Source organism: Verticillium nonalfalfae (genome assembly GCF_003724135.2).
Source record: "Verticillium nonalfalfae strain VnAa140/NRRL 66861 chromosome Unknown scaffold_49, whole genome shotgun sequence".
Taxonomy (NCBI): domain Eukaryota; kingdom Fungi; phylum Ascomycota; class Sordariomycetes; order Glomerellales; family Plectosphaerellaceae; genus Verticillium; species Verticillium nonalfalfae.
In genome coordinates, this window is record NW_021167274.1 from 1 (window position 1) to 15,530 (window position 15,530).

At 50.0% G+C, this 15,530-nt stretch overlaps 6 protein-coding genes across 6 annotated transcripts; 3 read left to right on the forward strand and 3 right to left on the reverse strand.

The window, feature by feature from the left end:
• Nucleotides 1-931: 931 nt before the first annotated feature.
• FIG4 (phosphatidylinositol-3,5-bisphosphate 5-phosphatase) lies at nucleotides 932-3,975 on the forward strand (the record flags this gene model as incomplete). Its single annotated transcript, XM_028640738.1, has 3 exons — nucleotides 932-1,898; nucleotides 1,955-2,055; nucleotides 2,110-3,975. The coding sequence occupies 3 exons, from the start codon at nucleotides 932-934 to the stop codon at nucleotides 3,973-3,975; spliced, it is 2,934 nt and encodes a 977-aa protein (XP_028495018.1).
• Nucleotides 3,976-4,028: 53 nt separating this feature from the next.
• CCA1 (CCA tRNA nucleotidyltransferase, mitochondrial) lies at nucleotides 4,029-7,732 on the reverse strand (the record flags this gene model as incomplete). Its single annotated transcript, XM_028640739.1, has 5 exons — nucleotides 4,029-4,388; nucleotides 4,457-4,668; nucleotides 6,366-6,452; nucleotides 6,645-6,923; nucleotides 6,973-7,732. 5 exons carry the CDS (start codon nucleotides 7,730-7,732, stop codon nucleotides 4,029-4,031), a joined length of 1,698 nt encoding a protein of 565 aa, XP_028495019.1.
• A 1,685-nt stretch (nucleotides 7,733-9,417) lies between these two features.
• Nucleotides 9,418-9,733, forward strand: D7B24_006614 (uncharacterized protein; the record flags this gene model as incomplete). The annotated part of the gene is made up of 2 exons (XM_028640740.1): nucleotides 9,418-9,508; nucleotides 9,576-9,733. 2 exons carry the CDS (start codon nucleotides 9,418-9,420, stop codon nucleotides 9,731-9,733), a joined length of 249 nt encoding a protein of 82 aa, XP_028495020.1.
• A 201-nt stretch (nucleotides 9,734-9,934) lies between these two features.
• SYF1 (pre-mRNA-splicing factor syf1) lies at nucleotides 9,935-12,512 on the reverse strand (the record flags this gene model as incomplete). The annotated part of the gene is made up of 3 exons (XM_028640741.1): nucleotides 9,935-12,175; nucleotides 12,229-12,399; nucleotides 12,456-12,512. 3 exons carry the CDS (start codon nucleotides 12,510-12,512, stop codon nucleotides 9,935-9,937), a joined length of 2,469 nt encoding a protein of 822 aa, XP_028495021.1.
• Nucleotides 12,513-13,102: 590 nt separating this feature from the next.
• VMA8 (H(+)-transporting V1 sector ATPase subunit D) lies at nucleotides 13,103-14,232 on the forward strand (the record flags this gene model as incomplete). Its single annotated transcript, XM_028640742.1, has 7 exons — nucleotides 13,103-13,117; nucleotides 13,196-13,308; nucleotides 13,366-13,376; nucleotides 13,440-13,814; nucleotides 13,866-13,875; nucleotides 13,930-13,970; nucleotides 14,021-14,232. The coding sequence occupies 7 exons, from the start codon at nucleotides 13,103-13,105 to the stop codon at nucleotides 14,230-14,232; spliced, it is 777 nt and encodes a 258-aa protein (XP_028495022.1).
• Nucleotides 14,233-14,442: 210 nt separating this feature from the next.
• On the reverse strand, nucleotides 14,443-15,298 carry D7B24_006617 (uncharacterized protein; the record flags this gene model as incomplete). Its single annotated transcript, XM_028640743.1, has 3 exons — nucleotides 14,443-14,843; nucleotides 14,898-15,211; nucleotides 15,273-15,298. 3 exons carry the CDS (start codon nucleotides 15,296-15,298, stop codon nucleotides 14,443-14,445), a joined length of 741 nt encoding a protein of 246 aa, XP_028495023.1.
• Nucleotides 15,299-15,530: the final 232 nt, after the last annotated feature.

A 15,530-nucleotide genomic window follows, 5' to 3' on the forward strand; every position in this document is an offset into this window, starting at 1 on the left:
TATAAGTCCGCTAGGAGTCTAGGGCTAGAGCGCCTTCTATAGGTGCCCCTAATAAACCCCCTATTTACCTTCGATTTATACGAAACCTATTTACCTTCGATTTATACGAAACCTATACTATTCTATAGTAAAAATTAAAGGCTATTAGAATCTTTAATCGGTTTCTTTATCCGATACTTCCTTCCTAAGATATTATTACCTTTATCCTATCCTTCCTCTATTAATTTTATCCTTCTATTTCTCTATTACTATTCTATCCTATATTATAACTTAACCTCTTCGATCGTTACCTAGTTATACCTTAGTATATACTAATAATATTAAATAAAAACTTATTTTTATATTTTTATTTATAAAATTTCTAAATTAAATCTTAGAGAATTTATATTTATAATTAATTTATATTATTTATTTATTAATAGTTTAATAATAATATTTTAAAAAAGATTTAAATTTTAAAATTAATTTTATATTAAAATTACTTTATAAAGATTTTTATAAAATTCTTATTAATTTATTTTTAAAGTAATATTTATTATAATAAATAATTTACTTTTAATTTCTTTTATATTTTAATTAATTTATTAATTAATTTAGTTTAATTATAAATAAAGTAAATTAAAGAATATAAAAATATTAAATTAAAGGCCTCGATTAAGGAAAATAGCTAAATTAATAAATAATTAATATCCTATTATATTAACTTTAACTTATCGAGGCTATAGAATAGGGCCTCGATATTACTTATACATCAGACCTTATCGCTGATATATCGGCGATAAGACGCCATGGAGAGACTAACGCCCAGGTCTTTATAGTGACCTAGAGATGTCATCCGCCTGAGGTAATTCGACGGCTCCATATCAGCCTTCTCTCGCCCAATGCAACGGCTTTCGATGTTTACTCACGAGTGGAAAAATCCTCAAACAACATGGCAGATCAGGCCTATTTAGATGATGGTGTCCCCATCAGTGGCAGCTTCCATGACAGCATCAATATTGAAGCCGACAGTGCCAGTATGCTTAGTCGAACACAGCCTGTCTTTCCACCTCTTCGAAACGACGACATTGCCGACTCGCCGTCCACAGATGCACAGCTGCCGCCTGTAGCCGGTATCGACGACAATGATGACAATGAGCCTGCAATAGCCAAACCCTTCGCCCGAGCCAACAGCCCTGAGCCCGCCGGTCGAGGCCCCGCCCTGGACGACAAAACACATGAACGTCTATTGTATAAGATGCATAAGTTCAGCCTTTACGAGACGGCCAGTCGTTACTACATTGTGGGTGGTGATGTAACGGAGCGACGATATCGCATCCTTAAAATCGACAGGACTACCGAAGATTCCGACCTGAGTATCACGGACGACAAAATTGTATATAGTCAACGAGAGATGAACCAACTTCTCGACACTATCGACGATGGCAATAAAGGCACCGGAGGTATCAAGCTGCGTTGTACGACATGGGGCTTGCTTGGATTCATTAAATTCACGGGCCCTTACTACATGCTCTTGATCACCAAGAAAAGCACTGTCGCCATGATAGGGGGCCACTATGTGTACCAGATCGATGGAACTGAGCTCGTGCCACTCACCCCCGCTCGATTCAAAACTGATGTGCGCAATACTGAAGAGTCGCGGTTCCTGGCCATTCTGAACAACCTGGATTTGACTAGATCATTCTACTATAGCTACTCGTACGATATCACGCGGACGCTGCAGCATAATATGGCTCGAGAGCGGGAGGCACTCGCAAAAGGGCTATCTTGTACCCCTGATGATGACTTCAATGCTATGTTTGTTTGGAACAGCCACCTTCTGCAACCTGTTGTGCAAGCTCTCAAGGATCCCTTCGACTGGTGCCGCCCTATCATACATGGCTATATTGACCAAGCAGGTAAGTGACGACATTCTACTACCATGGCGCTAATCTCATCACAAATCCGCTTCCAGCGCTTTCGATATATGGACGGACGGCGCATATCACCATCATAGCACGGCGGTCCCGATATTTTGCTGGTGCCCGTTTTCTTAAGCGCGGCGCGAACGATTTGGTAAGCCCTTCGACTTGGAACTGGACTGAGCCCCTGAACTGATGTGCATGACAGGGTTACGTAGCCAACGACGTCGAGACGGAGCAGATCGTTTCCGAGGCTCTAACCACGTCTTTCCATGCTCCCGGACCGCGGCTCTATGCAAGCCCTCAGTACACATCGTATGTGCAACACCGTGGAAGTATACCCTTGTACTGGACCCAAGACAATACAGGCGTTACTCCGAAGCCTCCCATCGAACTAAACTTGGTGGATCCTTTCTATGGCGCAGCAGCGCTTCACTTCAACAATCTGTTCGAACGCTACGGCGCCCCCATATACGTATTGAACCTAGTCAAAGCCCGCGAACGTACGCCGCGAGAATCCAAGCTGTTGGTCGAGTTTACCAATGCCATCAAATACCTAAATCAATTCCTACCTGACGGGAAACAAATCATCTATGAAGCATGGGACATGAGTAGGGCTGCGAAGAGCCGCGATCAAGATGTCATCGGAACGCTGGAGAATATAGCCGAGTCGGTGGTTACGACCACAGGCTTGTTTCACGACGGAGACGGCAATATCAACCCCATAAGAGTGCAGAATGGGGTTGCCCGCACGAATTGCATCGACTGCCTTGATCGAACCAATGCCGCCCAATTTGTGATCGGCAAGAGAGCGCTGGGACATCAGCTTCATGCCCTCGGCATCTTGGAGGACACGGCTATTGATTACGACACGGATGCTGTTAATCTGTTCACTCACATGTACCACGACCATGGAGACACCATCGCCGTGCAGTACGGAGGTTCTCAATTAGTCAACACGATGGAGACATATCGCAAAATCAACCAATGGACAAGCCACTCTCGCGACATGATCGAGAGCTTCAAAAGGTATTACAACAACTCCTTCCTGGATGGGCAGCGGCAGGAAGCGTACAACCTCTTCTTGGGCAACTACATCTTTTCCCAGGGGCAGCCCATGCTGTGGGATCTTGCGACCGACTACTATCTTCACCATGCAGACCCTAGGTTGTGGTCAGAGAAGACAAGAGGCGATTATATCAACTGGTTTACCCCCCAGTATCTTGAAGCAAGAAGTATACAGCCTCGGAGTGACCCACCCAGCGAGGGCAGAGACATTCCTGTTGCTTTTTTTGACGACTACTGGCTCGAGTATTATCGCCCCTCGACCCTATCGTCCTTCCTGAAGATGTTCCCTTATAAGATGAACTCGACTATCAAGTACATCCCATTCAAATCGACACAGGACGGTCGGTATGACCTTAGCCCTTTTAAAATTCGCAACGAGACCTATCCAGAAACCCAAGAGAAGAAGAAGGCGAAGAAAGAAGTGACCATAGTTGATCCGCAAAGTGCATCGAATTCGCGAGGGCCCGACACGGCTATAACATCACCGGACCGACCGTCGACCGGTACTGGCCGGGGCATTTCAATTCAGCGTTGGTTGCAACCTGCACACGACAAGGTTACGGGTCAGCAAGGTATTATGAAAGCCACGCCAGAGGAACCGTCCGTTTTGCCGAAGACCAAGCCGACGCCGCAGGAGAAGTCCAAGGCAGCGCAATGGACCTTCACAAAAGCTGTGCATCAATCTTTGAATCCCTCAGTAAGCCAGGTTGAGGCGAATGACTATGATCGATACGTCAGCCACCCCCAAAGTCTACCTCTTGTTGTTTCCGCAGAGGAACAGGCTGAGAATGATTCTGAATACCGAGATTACATTAACGGGAGTTGGCATCTTGAAAGTCATTTGCAGACAGGACCGGAAGATGACCCCACCGTCTATGCCGAGCTTTTGCGTGTAGGCGAAAATCCCTTGACGGTGACGGAGGAAGATGCGCAGAAGAAACGATACAAAGCGTACAGGAAGTGGCTACGAGGAAAATCTTTCTTCAAGCAACAGCCAGTGGACTAGATCTGGTTCTCTGACGAGCCAAGTACTGATTGGATGATTGCGAGGCTGATAGCTTACATCTGCTTTGCCCTGTTGTCGAACAGGCCTCCCAAGACTTCATCCTTGGCCACCAGAGGTGCAACCTTCAAGTCCAGCCTTGTGCCCGTCGCTTCAACAGCAGCTGAGAGCACCTCGGCGGTGTATCGCAACTTGTCTAAAAGCTCACGGTGTGAACCATCTCCGCTGTCGTCATGCAATGAAAGCCAACAGACAGCTAGTGCTCTGATGATCTCACTCTCATATGCTGATGTCGACACTCTCGGCCAACAAACTCGAACAATGAGGGCCAATCCATCCAATGTGATTGACAGTCGGGCTGGGAACTGTCCAATGAATGGATCACGGAGAGTTTCTGTAAAAATCGGAATGATGTCCTTGAACAAATTGGTTAGAGAGTGTCTGGCAAGACGGCACACCTTGAACTCGTGTGAACACTACCCACCTTCAGATACGGCGAAGAGGCGAATCCTGAGTCATGGACAAGGGTGCTTAGTTGTTGCAAGAGCACATTTGTGACCAGGAGGAACTGAGAGGCATGCATATATCCACCACACACCTCGCGTATTAGCCGTGCCCGAATCCTCTGCGCAGAGGGGACAATTTTTGGGTCTTTGGCATACTGCCTCGCCAGCTCGATGACAGCCGGGTACGCGGCTTGTAGGAGCAAGACTGATTCGTCCTCTGGCGTCAGTGACGGTAAGTGTGAGAGGATCGGAGTGATAGACTGTTCCAAAATGTCGCCCAATCCCGTGTCGTATAAGAGGGAGGGAGAACATTTCTGTACAAACACCTGTGATATCTGTAGGCCGCGCGCCTTGATCCTAGCCTCTGGGTCATCTAATAGCGCCAACAATACTGGCGTGTATAGTGGCCATTTCTTGCCGATGAATAGTTCCTGCCCGTTCATCAGTAGTCCGGCCGGCACGAATGTGGTCAAGAAATAGGCTCTACCTCTGAATTGGCCACTGTCCAAGAAAAAACGCTCAGTGCCCAAGGATGCGCGCTCTTCCAGGCCGTGGAATCCGCGGTATCATCTTTATTGAATACAGCCTCGTTTTGCTGTGCTTGGCATGGGTACTGGGATTTTCTACCCGTTGAAGTGATCCGCGCCGATTTTGACCGAGAGAATAGTGGTCGCAAGACGTCTTCGAGAATAGAAGTCAAGATGAAGTCCCGTCTATTGACTGTGTGACGAACATTGGTGTCTAGGATGCCCTGTGCGATCTTCGCCGACACCCCGTCATACCAAGCTGCTTGGGGATCTGTAAAGGCACAGACAGCCACGAAAGTATCAAGATCAATGACGCAAAATTGGCGTGAAGAGAGTATCGAAAGCGATGAAAGAAGGTGATGGACTGCTTCTAGCCACTGTTGCGCATCTGACTCTGCAGCGTTACAGGGAACTTGGAGTAACCTCTCAAGCGAGCGACCAGCGAAGACGCAGATCTCATTCAAGGCCTCCTGATCATCGCCCAGCCGTACACGGTGCTCCAGACCACGACGCAGAGTCGAGGCTGCATCGACCTTGAATGTATCATTAGTTGAGGGTACGTTGCAGTCAAAGTCTGGTTTACTTGCTGGGGAGCGAATGTGAGATAATTCTCTGACTAGATCGGTGAGGCTAGTCATTTGTCACATAACACGGAGGCGTAGAAATCTCTATTTGCCCGTGGCTATGCGATGTAGCCTCAGTGAGGCAGTGCCGTGGCATTGGCAATTTGTGTTTTGGCCTTATAGGAGTGTGTGGCCTTGATACATGAATGCGTTTGTGAGTGAGTGCCTGGTGCTGTTGTCCCACGTGTGATGGACGCAGACGGAGCTACCGCGTTAGGGATATAACATGCTTTAGAGGGATATGGAGAACCACCAAGCATCATTCATCGATCTTCTTGTATCCAATCACTTACGAGTTCAAAATTGGAACATATCAATTTGTCCCTCTGTTGAACCACCAACAAGGCAACTTAGGCTGGATGTCGGCTCAAGGCAGATTCAAGTGTGGTCAGGGTATCGGTGACTTTATGTTAATCCGTCTATCTGCAACTCGTGCTTCCTCTTCCGTACCTCCTCAATGGCGCCCGTGGGATCCGTAGCTTCGGGATGTCGTAATTGCCACGCCAGGCATACCTCCAAAGCAGCACCCATCCATTTCCCTGGCTTGAGACCAAGATGCTTGCCTAAGCATTTGCCGTCTACAAGCCGCTTAATTGATGTTACATCCATCAAGCCCTCGTCAGTCAGGTGATCAAGAAACGTCTGCCAACCAGATAGCAAGTCATGACATCCTCTCGACACTGGACCCAACGTTAGCTTTCTCGACAAGAAGAACCTCACGTATGTGTTCAACCCACCCTTGTTGATATCGAAGTCCGGCAGGTGGTCCATGGCATCGAGGAGTATAGTGCTGAGGACCTGCAGCTTCCAGTGTGACTCGCGGCCTTCCCATTTTCGGATGGTCATACCAAGTGTATCTCTTTGACTTCCAATCTCACGCCCAGCGCATACGTCTCTCTTGAGACCAAGGATCTCAGAATGATTACGGTGCGCCGCCGTTATCACATCGCAGAGTTTGTTGGGTACTTTTGCGCCCTCACGTGCAACCGTGGTAGCAACTGGTAAAGATGGCCTACCTCTGTTAAGAGCGTCGGCGCGGGGGTCGGTTAGATGCGCATAGGGCACGAGTGAAGCTAACATCCACGAATGATATACATCCTCGTCCGTACGAACTAGGACGTCATGTATGGATCCCGGTGCTTTGCTGCGCTCGAGAAGCCTCAGAAGCCCATAGGCAATATGCCATTTGGACAAGATTGGATGAGGGATATCAGCACGAGCAGTATCTGTGTAGATAGCATGGTGGAGGCCCAATTCGTCAATGAGTTGAAGAGCGCGATGGGGGTCATGGCCTTCTGCTCAGTTAGCACGTGCTCCTATAGATTACTGATCGGGGCCACTCACCCTTCATCATCTTCTCCAACTCTACACCCACTCGCTCCCTGCTGATCTTGATGCGCAGGGCAGCCAAGACATTTGGGTCGGCCATGACATCTCTTGCAGCTGGGTCGATGGCAAAACCGAGCCGACTGGCAAAACGAACCAGTCTGAGAACTCGAAGAGGATCATCCATAAAAGTCTGGAATGGTTCTAAAGGTGTGCGGATGAGCCGGTCACGCATATCAGCTAGGCCGCCTGTGAAATCCTCGACCTTCTCGGTGTGCAAGTTGAAGAACAGGGCGTTGACTGTCGCATCCCGCCGCAAAGCATCCTCTTCGGCTGTGCCGAAATCTATGGCAGGGTTCCGGCTGTCTTCGGCGTACGTCTCTGTGCGAAGATTGACGAAGTCGAGGTCAAGTCCAAAGACTTTTACTGTTGTGGTCTCGAGATTTTTAGATTTCTCAGGGTTGGCAGCGATGCGGTGGAGGTTACCAATATCGTCAGGCTCGATACCATGCCGCGATGCAAGTTCGGGCACATCGCAGTATTCTCGCAGCCTCTCGCCAAAACGGAGGCCAGTCATAACATTGATGGCCACATCGATATCGTGACTAGTCGTGCCGAGAAGCTTATCACGGACCCAGCCACCAGCCCATCGCAAAATCAGTGGTTCTGGCAGTTGATCATTGATGTTGATGAATTTAGAAACACCAATGAGAAGATCCCTAAGTTGGCGTTCTCGCTCGGTGAGTTGAAGTTGGATGGTAGATGCGTCAGCCGCCATGGCATTGTTGGGTCTTAATCGTGCGGAGGGTGGGAAGCGACTTGCACATGCGGAAAGGGCAAGCTTTCTCTTCATGACCGAACTGATAATTTGACGATGCTGAGGGCCTGGAAGGACCTGGGCTAGGGGCCGGAGCATGACATGTCCCTCCCTGTCTGGTCTTCTGACGCATCGTGATGCGAGTGGGCTTTGAGCCCTTTGCACAGTTCCACTCTACGTGCGCCCACCACCGACTAAGCGCACAGGTCCCGTGTCAGGGAAGGGGCTGGCACTGGGGAGTGGGCGTGTGTCTACTAGGTACCTAGGTACCTAAGAGAGCCAGTACGGCTGGCTACACTGACCAGCCCAAGTACCGTTAGGGGTTGGAGCGTGGCGAACAAATGTGGGTCTGCTTGATCTAGGCCCTGCTGTGGCTGACTAGTCACCAGACATTCTTGATGCGCGCTCTCTACCTCGAGGAACATTGCACTTCAAGATGCGCCCCCATCAACCGGCATTGGTCGGCTTGACACCCGATCATTGATAAGTCACCCTAATGGCGCGAGAGCAGCGCTAACGCCGCTGACCACTGAGCTGGGTGCTTTACTTGCCTATGTTCAAAGCTTAGCATGCAACATCTGCCAGGCGGGGCGAGCTTGTGGGGGAACTTGGAGACGATGATGTATCGGCAGACAAGGCAGGTGGTGCGGGAAGCCGGCGTGTGATGGGTCATGGGGCCACCGACAGCTGGACGAGCTTTCGGAAACTGCCCGTGGACGCAGCTCGAAAGAGCCCAAGCTTCACTCGATATGCAAACTGTTCTATGGTGAGCGATCTGCGAGCTGGGTAAGCGGCCATCTCCCATGCACCACCCCTTCTTCCATTACTCATTTGGGAGGCAGCTCTCCCCCGCCATGTGACGTCAATTGTAACGCGTTGTCAGCAACCCTTCACCACATGTAGGTAGGATGAGATGCTAGTCGAACGACAGCCAGCAGCAGGGTTCCAGTGTACCTGGTACATCTCCCCAAAACACTAATGGGTCGCTGGTGCTTGTGCTCAGATACGGTAACCACATCAGCGCCATCAAGTGTGACAACTTTGTCGTGTTGTAGGCGAATCCCCAAGCATCCCTGGTGATGATGCAGACTCAGTAGGGAACTCGGGACATGCCGGACGATTGAGGCGAGAAGGCCATTTGCATATTACCTGAGCGGGCTGTGTAGTACCCGCTCAGCCATGATGTCGAGTCGGGAACAGGTAGGGTCAAAAGCGTAGGTACAACGCATGACAGGTCAGGGAGGAAGGTGTGAGGTTATAGACAACCCCGCATCCGATCAGCTACAACTAAGTCCTCCCACTCAGGCGTGCTCAGGCGACTTAAATATCCCATCGCTGCCGCTCCCAACCATCCGAATCCATCCTTTAAACACCACCTCCTTACACATAACCTAGTCAATACCGTTCGCCAAGATATCATTACTACAGTAGAACATACCATCCTCACCCGTCCTCCTTGTCCTTACATCTGACTACATTCCCACTTGCACCACTGTGTAATTATCACCATGAACAGTTAGCAACCCGCCCGCCATCTCGTGAACTCTGTGCGCTGCTGTGCAGCCGGCTAATCATGGCCCAATTTGCCGGAAAAAATAGATCAAGAAAGAATGGGAAGCTCATCTCCTCAAGCCATCAAGCTACAGATGGACCAGAGTGCTGTTGACTCCAGCGCTGGTAGCCCCCCAGCCTTGTCGTCATCGCCGTCCGACAGACGTGCAAGCACCGATGAATGGGGTAAGGCATGACCGGCAACGGCCGCTCGGATTGCCGTTATTCACTCATTTGCTGACATGCCGGGCAGATGCCTCGAAGGTCCCCCCGAGCCGGTTCCAGAAACGCAAGGGTTCAATCTACGCAACACCCGGCTCACGGGATGGTCACGTCGACCGAAACTATGCCAGTGGCTTCCACGAGAAACATACAGAGAAAGGTTACGGAAAGGCCGAGACCAAGCACTGAGACCCTAGCCATTGATTGAGGTCACTGGTTGACGGTTGCAGCTGCGAAGTCCGCAATGATTGTTGTTGAAATGTGTACACGACCCCCCAGTATCAATTCTTGTCTCGTTTCGGCAACCCGTTGTCTGCAGCGAGCATTACCGCGCTGCAACAACGCTGCCTTGTATTTTGTCTAGTAATCAATGCCGAGTTACGAACGTTATCACTCGTCCGCATCATCAATATCGATGGCGTCGGGGTTGGCTGCTGTTGTATCATCGTCATGAGTTCCAGAAATCGTAGGACCATCGGTCGCAGCTACAAAGCCCACAGGCGCCCTCGCCTGGCGTTCCAACGCAGCCATTGCATCGGCCGCATCTGCGTCTGTAGCGTCCTCCGGTCTTCGTTGGCTGCGAGCTAGGGCCTGTGACGCAATGAAGCTGACGTCTGTGTTGAACTGAGCCTGCACGCTCCTCTTGATACGAAGCATCTCCTTAAACGTGTCCTCGTTGCCATGCTGGACTTCAAACGATTCCCACTTGGTCCAGAATTCTGGGCTTGTGCGAGGGTCGCAAAATTGCGATGCGTGACCATAAATCGCCCTTGCTCGATCAATTTCTCCGAGTCGTTTTTCCATATCGGCAAATTTCATGCACATGTCTCGTGCTTCCGTGTCTGGCAACGATGATATGGCCCTTTCGTAAATAGGACGAGTTGACGGCAAGCCGAAATTGGAGGCCGATTTGGTAATGTAAAAGTTGAACATTCCGGCGCGGTCTTCATCGGCAACAGCCCGTGTAGCTCGTTCGTATATGCGCATGGCATGTCTTGCGAGACCCCGCTCCTCCTCCAAGTTGCCGTACATGAGGTATATCGTCTTGGCAAACTTCGGTGGACAATCCTCAACGGCTTGTTCGAAGAGGTCACGAAGACGCTCAATGCCAATCTTACGGTCGACAGCCTTGGTAAGATACATATTCCAGAGCTCGAAAGCGACCGGGTAGCTGAAGAGGTCCAGTCCGCGTTCATAGATCTTGAACGAATCTTCGTAGTATTCGTGCTCCTCCAAGAGGTTTGCGTAATTAACGACAGTTTGGGGAGTTGCTATGCGCAACTCAAAGATTCTTTCGTAAACCTTCTTTGTGTCGTCCAACGAGCCAACGCTTTCAACAAGATCGACATAGAAGCTCCACAGCTTCCAGCTCTTGTGTACTCGCTGTTGAGGCGACAGTGTTTCGTCAAAGTAATCGACAGTCGACCGTTTCGGCGCCTGAACAGCTTTCGCCATGATGCGGACTGCGTCATCAAAATTGTCATTCCGCAGCTCCATCTCAGCCCATTCAATCCAAATATCGGCAAGCTCCGCGACAGATCGGAAAGGCACCTTGACCGCCTTCTCTGCGATGATGCGGGCGTTGCGCATGTCGCCGCCGCGCTCATAGAATTTGGCATAGCCAGCCCAGAGTTGATGGAACGGGCCGACTGCCTTTTTCGGTTGTATGGCAGCAATAGCGGCGGTGTATGTCTGGACAACTTCCTGCTTATTATCACCCCAAAGTGCGATTCGCTTCTCCCACTCGAGGACGTTATTCGGGTTTTGGCGTAGAAGTACGTCGTTTAGTAGAAACGGCCTGCGGTCCATGAGCTGTTCAAATCTCAACATCCGAATATCAAGTTCAAAGTCCGCGTCTTCATCCACAACGCCTTTCGCCGCTCGATTGGAGGCAACCTCCATCAACGCCCCGATAACCGACTCTTCGAATTCGGTGTATGAGTCGAAGATTAAGGTAAAATCCCGAACAGTCATGACTGTTACGATACCTTCTTCAAATACGTCCCTTGTGCGCTCAAAGCTTCCGCGTCTGATCCAATACGTGGCCAAACCACACCATAGTTTGCCTCGTTGATCAGCGTATCGTGTGATGCCGCTTCTAATGATTCGCTCAACATCAATACCGGTTTCATGACCCGTAAGTATCTCAGTAGCATGATCAACGATTAGGTCCACCATTTCACTCCAAAGTTCGAAATGGCCTTTGCCATGCTTGCTGATAAAGCGAGTGTTGTTCAGGACGTCGATGTATTTCTTGACGGCTTCAGTGTACAGGCCAACTTGAATCAATAGTTCGATGAAGTCTTCAGTATCTTCAGGATGGATCTGTATGTACCGCCGCCATATCTTTACTGCGCTGATGCCTGAGAGTGAGTCGGCAAAAGGCCTGTAAAGTCTCCAGATGCGCGAATGTTGAGTGACAGGTAGCGCGCGTAATGCACGGTCGAAGGCATGTCGAGTGTTTGACACCAAGGGTTGTCGAAGGAGGAACTTAAGATAGAGTTCCCATATACGAGGCATCTTGTTGAGTAATATCAAAGAGCGTTCGAAAAGGGCGTTAACCTTGCGATATTCGGCAGCGAAAATAGCGGCATTCAAACGACTGACGTGTTTGACGCGGAACTCGAGATACTGTGCTCTTGGGTAAGCAGGATGTTGACTTTTATACCATCATGTAGGCTCACCATCTTCCATAACTTATAGGACCTCGGGAGCTGCAGGCAGGCTCTTTCAAAGACGAAGGCTTGTTCATGAATCGTACCATGTTGCAGTTTGAATTGGATGTATGCCAGCCATGGCTTAGTGCTCCCACCGTTTCGGAGTATGTCTTGTTCGTAAACTGAGTCCTCGTCGGCCTGGAGGAGTTTTTCTGTCAGCTAGCAAACAGACAGTGCCTAGATGAGAGACTTACCACAAGGTTCATGTCAGAGCGGACGCGACCGCCGTTGATGACCGTGAGCGCCGGCATGTTGACAGAAGTGACGGCTACGAAGCCATTGGTCGTCCTAGGTTGGCTGGAAAATCGCAGTTCGGTTTAACTGCTGGAAGCAACGGATCGAATACCGGAGTCACTCGTGGTCAACAAGGCGTCATTCGACGTCGTAATTTGGCGTAGCTTTGATAGGAAGGCCTCAGTTAGTCTAGTTAACCGAAGGCGCATTCGCGGTTGTCGATCCTCCTAGGGACGTGCTGTGTCGGGCAACAAACCAGGAAATGTTAAAGTGGGATATAGCCCCGCTTAACTGAATAACATGCTTATGGCTCCCTATCAGAACTTCGATAGGCAGCCACTAGCCCAGTTGAACGGTATCTCAATCCTGCTTGAGATGGGCATCGAGGTAGGTCTGATGTCGACGGTAGTTATGTAGAAGAGTATCGTCATCCTGTACTAGAACCTCAACACCACTGTCGCCCGACACCCGCTCGAACCTTCCCTGGCCCTGATCTTTCGCACTGCAGCTTCTGAATTGACTCAAGGCTTGGACCCTGTGTGTTTTGAGCTGCGCCATTACTCCGCCACCATCCAGCTCTCCAGTATCCTACACGAAACCTACCATCATGTCGGGTGCCGCTGTACGTATATCATGCTGCTGTTGTTGGAATTGATGTCAGCAGTGACACTGTTGCTGATATCTTTGTCCACCATGACAGGATCGAGAGGCCGTATTCCCAACCCGGCAGTCGCTGGGTCTGATGAAGGCGAAGCTGAAGGGCGCAGAGACGGGTCACAGCTTGCTGAAGCGGAAGAGCGAGGCACTCACGAAGTACGTATGCATTGCCGCTACTCAATCAAGTATTCTACTAACTTGTGGCTATCCTAGGCGTTTTCGGGGTTAGTTTACCAAGCCTGTTATCTTCCCTGATCCGATTGCTGATATTATCGCGACAACACTAGAGATCACAAGACGAATTGACGAAGCCAAACGTAAAATGGGTCGCGTAATGCAGATTGCGTCTTTCTCGTTGGCAGAAGTCACATACGCCGTCGGGGGCGACATTGGGTACCAGATCCAGGAGTCTGCGAGGTCAGCGCGCTTTCGTGTTCGCACCAAGCAGGAGAACGTTTCTGGAGTGCTTCTGCCGACCTTTGAAAGTTACGTCACTGAAGGGAACAACGACTTTGGACTCACTGGCCTCGGCAAGGGCGGCCAACAAGTTCAGCGTTGCCGCGAAACCTACGCTCGTGCTGTGGAGGCCCTTGTCGAGCTAGCCAGCCTGCAAACTGCTTTCGTGATCCTCGATGAGGTGATCAAGGTTGTTAATCGTCGAGGTATGTGTTCTCCCACCCGTGCGATGTTATACCCAACTAACTGATGAATAGTGAATGCAATGTAAGACTCCCTGTTTGCACGTTCCCCTGACATCGAGTTGCTGACCATTGGTAGTGAACATGTTATCATCCCACGCACCGAAAACACGATCAAATGTTGGTGTGCCGATGATCCCCTCCCGTGGTTTTTGCTGACCGAATCGCAGACATCAATTCCGAGCTCGATGAACTGGACAGAGAAGAGTTCTACCGCCTGAAAAAGGTTGCAGGAAAGAAACAAAGAGACACCGCTGCGGCTGATGCGGAAATGAAGGCGAAGAGAGAAGCTGCTCTAAGCAGGACCGGACAGAATGATAAGGTGGACGACGGCCCTACTGACTTGCTAGCCGCCGAGGAGGACAACGACGTTATTTTCTAGGATACGGAGACGTGCCATGAGGAGCATGTTGGTACGGGACTAATTCGATGAGGTATAAGGACCACCCAGGCCTGCAGGACATGGACGCGGACAGAAATGAGTAATAGCAGGTCCGACTGGCCCAACACTTGTCTCGATACCTAAGATGCAAGCACTGTAAGAACCATTGCCTTGCAATCGTGAGTAGTGATGCAAATTTCGGGGTTGATTCTACTGTCGCTGGTAGGTTACCTTGATGGTGCTGGATTCCCCAAGCACCATGCCGGCTGTGTTTTCCTTGGCTGTGATAGCCCCTTGCTCGCCATCATATTCAACAAACGCAATGCCCCGTCTCCCAGGGACCAGTCTCACTTCGCGGAAGCCGTCAAAACGACCGAATATGTCTGTCAATGCTTCAATATCGAAGTCCTCCGGGAGATTCTGGATGAACAAAATCTTGTTTGGTGGCAAATACTCGTCGGGCACAACGGAAGATGCTGCTGGGTTGCTCGACTTGAGGCCCGTACCCCTCGCCGCCTTGGCTGGTCGACCTGCGGCGTCAGTTGCAGCGCCAGCACCAGAGCGCTGCACGCGCTTCTGTTCTTCGGCAGCCTCGAGGGCTCGTTTTTTATCTGCAAAATCCATCAGCAGGCAACATATACTGGTATGGTATGTTTGGAGCTCACCTTTCTCTGCCAGCCTGCGACGTCTATGCGCTTCAAAATCTTCCTCGCTCCCTTGCGTTTTCACTGTCGCATCGCTCCTAGTCTTAGCCAGCGCAACTTGCATTGGCTTGTCGAACAGCTCGAAGCCCTGGACTTCGTCAATGGCGTTCTGTGCTGAATCCGCGTCGTCGAACACGATGAACGCCTGACCCTTTGACTTCAGGTTGGTTTTGGCAATAATCTCGAGTACATTTCCGTACTCGGAGAAAATCTGAAGGAGCGATTCCTTCAAGACATCAATCTTGACTCGTTCCTCGAGATTGCGAACGTACACCCTGAAGCGCGGGTCAGCCAGCGAGCCCAATGCCAGACGTGTCGGGGTGCAATGACACGTACGTGGCGATTGAAGGGCCGGATGCCATTTTTGATAGAGAGTCTGATTTCCAGCTCTAACGTCGGCAGTAGTGGTTTGTGGTAAGCCTACAGAACAGTCCTGTTAGATGCAGAGCGGGAAAGGTTCATTGCGATATGACGCATCGATAGCTACATATATGGGTTAGCATACTTTGCCAAGCTCACTTATATGCATCGCATAAATGTTTAACCAGTGTATCAGGCTATCCAGCTATTATGTTGAATACATAGGAATACGCA